General features: G+C 40.9%; 1 protein-coding gene across 1 annotated transcript; it reads left to right on the top strand.

The window, feature by feature from the left end:
• Positions 1-4,297: 4,297 nt before the first annotated feature.
• LOC129761454 (uncharacterized) lies at positions 4,298-6,315 on the top strand. Its single transcript, XM_055759176.1, has 2 exons — positions 4,298-4,765; positions 4,894-6,315. The coding sequence occupies exons 1-2, from the start codon at positions 4,298-4,300 to the stop codon at positions 6,313-6,315; spliced, it is 1,890 nt and encodes a 629-aa protein (XP_055615151.1).
• Positions 6,316-8,051: the final 1,736 nt, after the last annotated feature.

Genomic DNA, 8,051 nt, shown 5'->3' with positions numbered 1-8,051 from the left:
TTGGATTTGAAAATTACATTCAAGCGAAAGAGTTTATTTTAATGTTTTCTATCCATAAAATATCCATATAATACATTTGGGTTTGTGATTTGTCAATCAAGTACAGTTAGCAGGTTAGCTTCTGAAGATTATTCTTCAGAACAAGGTTTTTCGTATCCTATATTGGATGCATAAAACCTTGTGCCTCCAACGTAACGCTCTCGTTTTCGAAGTCCCCCAAATATTCATTTATTCATTCATTCAGAATGGATTTAGATTCAACTTCGAACAAATGATCTCTAAATCAACGATAGTCCTACGTCACCCTTGCGGTTATACCATAGATATAACCCACTTCCTGTTTTTTTAAAAATCGAGCCGTTGGCAATGTTTTTCCATCAATTGTACATAATTTGCACAGATCAGATTCTGTACAATTCGTAGTTGCTCTCCGTGATTGACCTGAATCAACCAAATTGCACAAAGAACACACAGAATGACGCTTATGACTAGCAAATCATTCTCGTTGTGCAATTTTCGGTGATTCAAGCTTTAGATGGTCAATAACGACGCCGACCACGTCCTTACAGTCACCAGGGGAAGGGATGGAATGTTAGTATGATATTCGCCGCCCGAAGGCCAGAAGGGTCGCCTCTATAGTGTGGTTCCCTTGCGTTTATCATGGAAGGGATACTTGTTAGTGGAAAGAGGTAATAATCAGGATTCGCTGAGGTAAATGATGTGATTATGTATAGGCGAACTATCGACCACTCGACGAAATGGAATTTCGAAAATCATTCATTAATTGAATTTTCATTTGTTCAACCTGCATACTTTTTATATAAATCCAATCGTGGCGAAGGAGAGCTATCTTTGGGCAACCTGAGACGGCTCCTCTAAAGTTAATCGGACCGACGATATATTTCGTTATTCAATACGCGTACTCTTTATATAAATTCAATAGTGACGATGGAGAGTTATATTTGAGATCACCAAGAACCACCACTGAAACTAGTTAGACCGACGGTAAAGGGTGTGTCACATCAAATTGCATCACGGAAAAAACGCTGTAGAAATTCGCCCAGTAGACCGATCCTTTTGAAAATTTTAGACAGTAAAATAAAAACTATTAAACAACTTTTGGCATTTTCTTTTTATTCATACTTCGAGCCCAAGCCCGTATGCTCGTACCTTCCTCTTTACCCCGTCCATAAGGTTCTGTACAACGTCAGGTTGTAGTGTTTTTTTTGAACAGAAATCTATTTTCTCTTGAAGTCCGCCTCCGATTTGACAACTTTTGGGTTCTTCCGGAGGGCCTGCTTCAGAATCGCCCAATATTTCTCTATTGGGCGAAGCTCCGGCGCGTTGGGCGGGTTCATTTCCTTTGGCACGAAGGTGACCCCGTTGGCTTCGTACCACTCCAACACGTCCTTTGAATAGTGGCACGAAGCGAGATCCGGCCAGAAGATGGTCGGGCCCTCGTGCTGCTTCAATTGTGGTAGTAAGCGCTTCTGTAGGCACTCTTTAAGGTAAATCTGCCCGTTTACCGTGCCGGTCATCACGAAGGGGGCGCTCCGCTTTCCGCAAGAGCAGATCGATTGCCACACCATGTACTTTTTGGCAAACTTGGATAGTTTCTGCTTGCGAATCTCCTCCGGAACACTGAATTTGTCCTCTGCGGAGAAGAACAACAGGCCCGGCAGCTGACGAAAGTCCGCTTCGAAGTAGGTTTCGTCGTCCTTTGCCAGGCAATGCGGCTTCGTCAGCATTTCTGTGTACAGCTTCCGGGCTCGCGTCTTCCCCACCTTGTTTTGCCTTTCGTCGCGGTTAGGAGCCTTCTGAACCTTGTATGTACGCAGGCCCTCCCGCTGTTTGGTGCTTCGAAACTTCGTTGTAACGTACCCTCATTATAACGTACCCTCGATATAACGTCACTCGATATAACGTACATTTTACCTCGATATATCGTACACGTAGTACGTAGCGTAATGGAGTAATTTTTTGAATATTTTTTGACGTAGAATTACGTCTTTCGGGAACATATTGAGGCACAAATTAAAAATCAAAAATCGAGTACATCGTGAAAATTGTCCATTTTCAAACGCTTATTGCTCAGTCATTTCATAATGGATTGATGAAATTCTTGCGTTGGGGTTGGGGGAGCCCTTGTTTCTACCGAAATGTATTCCCTAACAGAGACATCAAAACCAAGCCGCCTGGGGGAAATCGGCATTGCAAATATATGCAAGTCGGGGGCATTTCTGTAATGCGAGTGAGGTGAGTGATGCGATTAATTCTAGCAAATAAAATTCAAATTTGGAACGTTAATGTTGGTTGCTTCGTGAAATTTCATATCAATGACCGATCGCGTATTTTGAAAAAATTAGCACAAGGGCAAGTGTAAAATTGTATATGTAAAAATGACTTGATATATGGAATAAAAATAGATGCGTCTGAGCCTAGGGGCACGGACGGAAGTTTGACGTAGGACTGTGATTGTTCAGAACACTTGGTTATTTTAAATGTAATTCTTTCATTGTTCAGAAATCTGTTAGTTTAACTCTTTTGAAACTCTAAATAGTAGCCTTTCAAACGGTTTGTAACAAACAAAGAAAGACAATAAGCTTCTGGCAGGAAATTCAACTGCCTAACTGAAAATGATTAATGAATATCAGTAGGACACATAACATGATGGAATGGTAGATGAAGTATATGTGAAACGGTAAACAAAAAAAAATATATCGTCATTGATTACATTGAATATTGAATTCATGGCGATGAAACGAAAAAACAAGTTGAAAATACTCACGGTTTCGTGATATTTTGAGGTAAAATACACATGAAATCATGAAGTTGCTTTATTTTAAATGGATATCTTTGATATTGTGATTTCTTTCCATTGTCTTATATTTATTATTAGGCATCGCGAGCAATAGCTTTTTCGGTGAAATAATGTTCGTTTGCAGACTGTCACAATCAAGTCGTATTGGTCCTACTGCTCAATTTATCATAGAAGGAATTGAGTCATTGAGAATATTAATATTTAATTTCGTTTCATTTTTGTGATGCGATGATATGCCGATCTCAATGCCTCCTTCTTATTAATGAACGATCACTGTATGGGTGACACTTTCCTCATTGCTATGATGAAATCTTGTATGTATGAAATCTTGCATTTGATTATTTTAACAGCTTGCTAATTTGTAGATAGAACGAATTATTGCACGCAATTTTGTGTTACATACAACATTCATGGGAACGAAGTTGGAAGAAAGAATGCATAATACATGATTTATCTTCGCATCCGCTTGCAAAACATACCTCTTTTATTTGTTAAATTGCTCGCTTGTTTTATTATTTCCACTGTTGATGTCTCAGGCGAAAAAAATGCTGGATAAATCTAATGGTATATATTATAACATATATCGTAAGAACGATTCTGCATAATATACATTTGAAAACTCTTAATACACGTTACATTTTTCGTAAAGTAACCCCTCTATATAGAAATTGAAGACATAGTCCTACGTCAAAAACCAAGGTGTGTTCCCGCTTGAGAACGGGTCGTTTGGTTTAAACTGTATGTTTTGTTGTGTTCATTTTCACCCAAGGAAAGTTCGTACGGCGAAAAAATTTGGAAAAGTGAAGAAATATTAGAAAAAGTGACCATACGCTCTACACATAGCATTAGGTGACGTTAGTTCAATTAAAATTCGCATTGGGTTGAATAAACACTCAGAAAGTAAAAGTTATAAAAGATAATTAAATATGTTTTCTCTATATTAAAGTAACATGTTCTTACTGATGAGAGAAATTGACAACCGTGTTCGGTATTGGTAATTACCTTATATTACATGCGTGAGTTTTTTTTATTCATTCCATCCATACATATTACAGGAGGCATCTAGTCCAGGATCACAGAGGGCGGTCTTTATCATATCTCGCTCCACTTTGGCATCTTTTATCTGATACGCACCATCCAACGACTGTTTACCATCCTTCTGTCATCATCACTCGGTAAACACTGGTAGAGTGAACAAACAATACCCAACAACTAAACGAAATGGACCCTTTCAGGGCCACCAAATCATTATCAAAGAGTCTAACGATGCAATTCTTCAAACATATCCAAAATCAACAGGTAGCTCAACGGAATCCTACGTCAACTATGCGGTCGTGTCTCGGATTACCCTAAAGAAATATAAGCAACAAGTTTAAGTAATATAAGCTACATTTCTGAATTTTTATTATGCTTCGACAACGTACAATTTTGAAAGTGAAATGTACGTTATATCGAAGTTACCCTGTATATGTAAATATGAATGTGCACGTCACACTAGATCGAATGCATATTGTACACCTTACTATGCAACGAATCACACATTCAAAACAAAATGACACCTCCAGCTCATTGCCATATTTCCAACCTCATCTACAAGCGGAACGCACATCAAACAGCTTGATGGAAGTCCCCGAGCCTCCCGACACAGTCGCGAACTGCCGCTCTTCTAGATACATCGACCATTCCAGCCATCCCAGTCGTTCCGTTCCTGTGATCGGAGTTGGTGAGGGGGTCTTCCAACTTGCTAACTCTGGCAAGTATAAACACTATACCGCTTCTTCGTATTATGTATTCGGACCCGTTTCCAGCGATACCGCGTATCCTCAACTCAACCCCGGTGGAACCCGCCCGGTGAATTCAACCAGGAAGTATCTGGAACCGGAATGCATTGCTAAAGTTTCCATGGGAGCCCCGAATCCGCTCGACACAGTCGCGCCCTTTGAGGTATCCTGTCGTCGGAGTCATTCCGGTCCTGATGTCGATGAACGGATAGGGGTCTCCCATCCGCCTACTCAAGACAAGTACTGCGATTCAAACAGTTTTGATTCTTCTGATGGACCTTCGCTTTCCAGCAAACGACTGTCAGTACGTACGCCAATTCACCAACGCTACATGCGTACTACCAGAACGTTGGTGGTATCAACACCCGCCTCAATGAGTATCGTCTCGCGTGCTCAGATGGTTGCTACGACATCATTGCTCTGACGGAAACTTGGCTCGACGACCGCACTTTCTCTAATCAAGTTTGTGGAGATAACTATGAAGTCTTCCGCACGGACCGAGATGAATTTAACAACACAAAGTCATCCGGGGGTGGTGTTCTTGTAGCTGTCCACCGACGACTGAAAGCTCAGCTAATTAAAGAATCCGGATGGTCCTGCGTCGAACAAGTGTGGGTTTCTATAAAACTGGAAGGTAGGAAGATGTATCTCTGCACAATTTATATCCCTCCTGATCGTACTCGAGATGTCACATTAATCGATGCGCATGTACAATCGGTGTCGACAATAGCTTCACGTGCGCTTCCTGCTGATGAAATTGTTGTATTTGGCGATTTCAATCTCCCAAATTTAAAGTGGCAATTTGGTTCTGGATATTTCTTGTACGCTGATCCTGCCCATTCAACCTTCCATGCTGGAACGAATGCTTTACTCGACGGTTATAGCTATAATTTGCTTCAACAAATCAATTCCATTAGAAATGAAAATGACCGTATGCTCGATCTCTGCTTTTTGAGCAAACCTGATGAAGCTCCGATGTTATCAGTGGCACCTGCGCCCTTAGTGAAATCAGCGCCTCACCACCCTCCACTTCATTTCACTATGAATATCAGTTTGAATAGCTTCAGCATCGTTCCTACCGCCGTCCACTATGATTTTAAAAGTGCTGACTTTAATAGCATAATTGGAGTGCTTTTAGACATTGATTGGTATGAAATCTTGGACAAGGACGACGTCGATGCTGCTGTCCAAACCTACACGAACATTGTGAGCTATCTGATCGACAGACATGTTCCGAAGAAGTTTATACGATCATCCACTCATCAACCCTGGCAGACTACCGACCTTCGTCGACTCAAAACCGCTAAGAAGGCTGCACTTAGAAAATATTCGAAATACCGTCTCCAATCCTTGAAACAACGATACCTACAACTGAACCATCAGTACAAAAAATCAAGCAAACGATGCTATTCAATCTATCTATGTCGTATTCAGCGCAAATTCAAGAGTAATCCTAAATCTTTCTGGAAATACGTCGATGAGCAACGTAAGGAGTCTGGATTACCGTCTTCTATGTTTCACGATGGACATGAAGTGTCTGACACACGGGAAATTTGTAGCTTCTTCTCTGCTAAGTTTTCCAGCACTTTCTCGAAAGAGAATCTGTCCCTAGACCAGCTCTTGAGGGCCACAAGAAACGTTCCAATACAGAACAGTTCGTTGTTCCGAATCACCGTGGATAATGCAATGTTGGAATCGGGCATCAGCAAATGAAAATCCTCGAATTCCGTCGGACCAGATGGAATCCCAGCATCAATTATGAAAAAGTGCGCAGCAGGGCTGTTATTTCCACTATGCTTATTGTTCAATTTTTCATTGACAAAAGGCATCTTTCCATCGCTTTGGAAGAAGGCTCACATTTTCCCCGTTCATAAAAAAGGCGATAGAAGAAACGTCGACAACTACAGAGGTATCTCCGCTCTGAACGCGGCTTCTAAACTGTTTGAGCTTGTAGTCATCGAATTTTTTTTTCACTCACTGTAAACATTACATATCTATCGATCAACATGGTTTCATGTCGAAGCGTTCCACCACAACGAATCTTCTTTCATTTACGACATACATTGCTGACGGAATGTCCGGAGGTATGTCCCAAACGGATGCGATTTACACGGACCTGTCCGCCGCCTTTGATAAAATCAACCATGACATTACGGTGGGTAAATTGGATAAGCTTGGCTTCAGCGGCAATGTTCTACATTGGCTTACATCATATTTGGTCGGACGCTCTCTCGCGGTTAAAATAGGCGATTGTTTCTCCGCAGAATTCCCTGCTACATCAGGAATACCTCAGGGGAGTCATCTCGGCCCTCTGATATTTCTCATCTATTTTAATGACGTAAATTTCGTCCTGGAGGGCCCTCATCTTTCATTCGCCGAGGCTGATGCCTTGTTTCTTCAACAACATCTTGAAATTTTCCAGAAATGGTGCGTGGAAAATCGTATGACACTGAATCCAAGCAAATGTTATACGATAACTTTCACAAGAAGGAAAGATCCTATTCGCTACAACTATTCTCTCGACGATGCTCCTCTAACTAAACTTGACTGCGTGAAGGATCTAGGAGTGTATTTAGACTGTAAACTGGATTTCAAAATTCACGTCAACTACGTGGTTGGAAAAGCTTCCCGTAGTCTTGGATTCATCATGCGCACTGCGAGGGATTTCACCGATGTACACTGCCTCAAATCTATGTTCAGCGCTCTAGTTCGTTCAAGTCTGGAATACTGTTCAGTAATTTGGAATCCGCACTATCTGAACGGAGTCAACAGAATCGAAGCTGTACAAAAGCGATTTGTCCGGTTCGCCTTAAGAGGATTACCCTGGAGTAACCCCCATCAGCTACCTAGCTATGAAAGCCGGTGCCAACTAATGGCTCTTGACACGTTGCACGTGCGAAGGGATGTGAACCGCGCATTATTTGTATATGATGTGCTATTGGCTAGGACAGAATGCCCAGTTATTCTGGAGAACATCAACCTTCTGGTTCAACCTCGAACTTTACGTGACCACGCTTTCCTCCGAGTTCATTTTCGTCGTACCAATCATGGATACAACTCAGCCATATTGGGACTTCAACGTCTGTTCAATAGAGTAGCTTCTGACTTCGACTTCCACTACTCAAGGAATGCGGATCGGCAAAATTTTTTTGAACGAATACGTAGTTTTCATTAATATCATTGGGGCGAAATTCCGCCTGTTGATAACGATTAAATAAATAAAATAAAAAATAAAATAAAAAAATTAACATTGTCAATGAACCGGCGATCGAATCTATTTTGAAGCGAGGGAGAGATACATGCCAATGATTGAATATTCTTATACACGACGACGAAACATAATATTTGACACAAAATATGTACAAATAAAGTATGTACAGAAACACACAAACAAAAGCAAGTTCTATTTTTGAACCTAAAATATAACATTAAACATTTAACATCTTTTG

This window comes from Toxorhynchites rutilus, chromosome 1 (assembly GCF_029784135.1).
Source record: "Toxorhynchites rutilus septentrionalis strain SRP chromosome 1, ASM2978413v1, whole genome shotgun sequence".
NCBI classification, from domain to species: Eukaryota; Metazoa; Arthropoda; class Insecta; order Diptera; family Culicidae; genus Toxorhynchites; species Toxorhynchites rutilus.
This window is presented reverse-complemented; position numbering and strand designations above follow the sequence as displayed.

What these genes read in the sequence shown, in the direction of transcription:
- LOC129761454 (XM_055759176.1), top strand. Translation starts at nt 4,298, where the DNA reads ATGAATGTGCACGTCACACTAGATCGAATGCATATTGTACACCTTACT. An exon ending in ACACAGTCGCGCCCTTTGAG is followed by an intron (nt 4,766 to 4,893) that starts GTATCCTGTCGT and finishes TTCGCTTTCCAG; the next exon opens with CAAACGACTGTCAGTACGTA.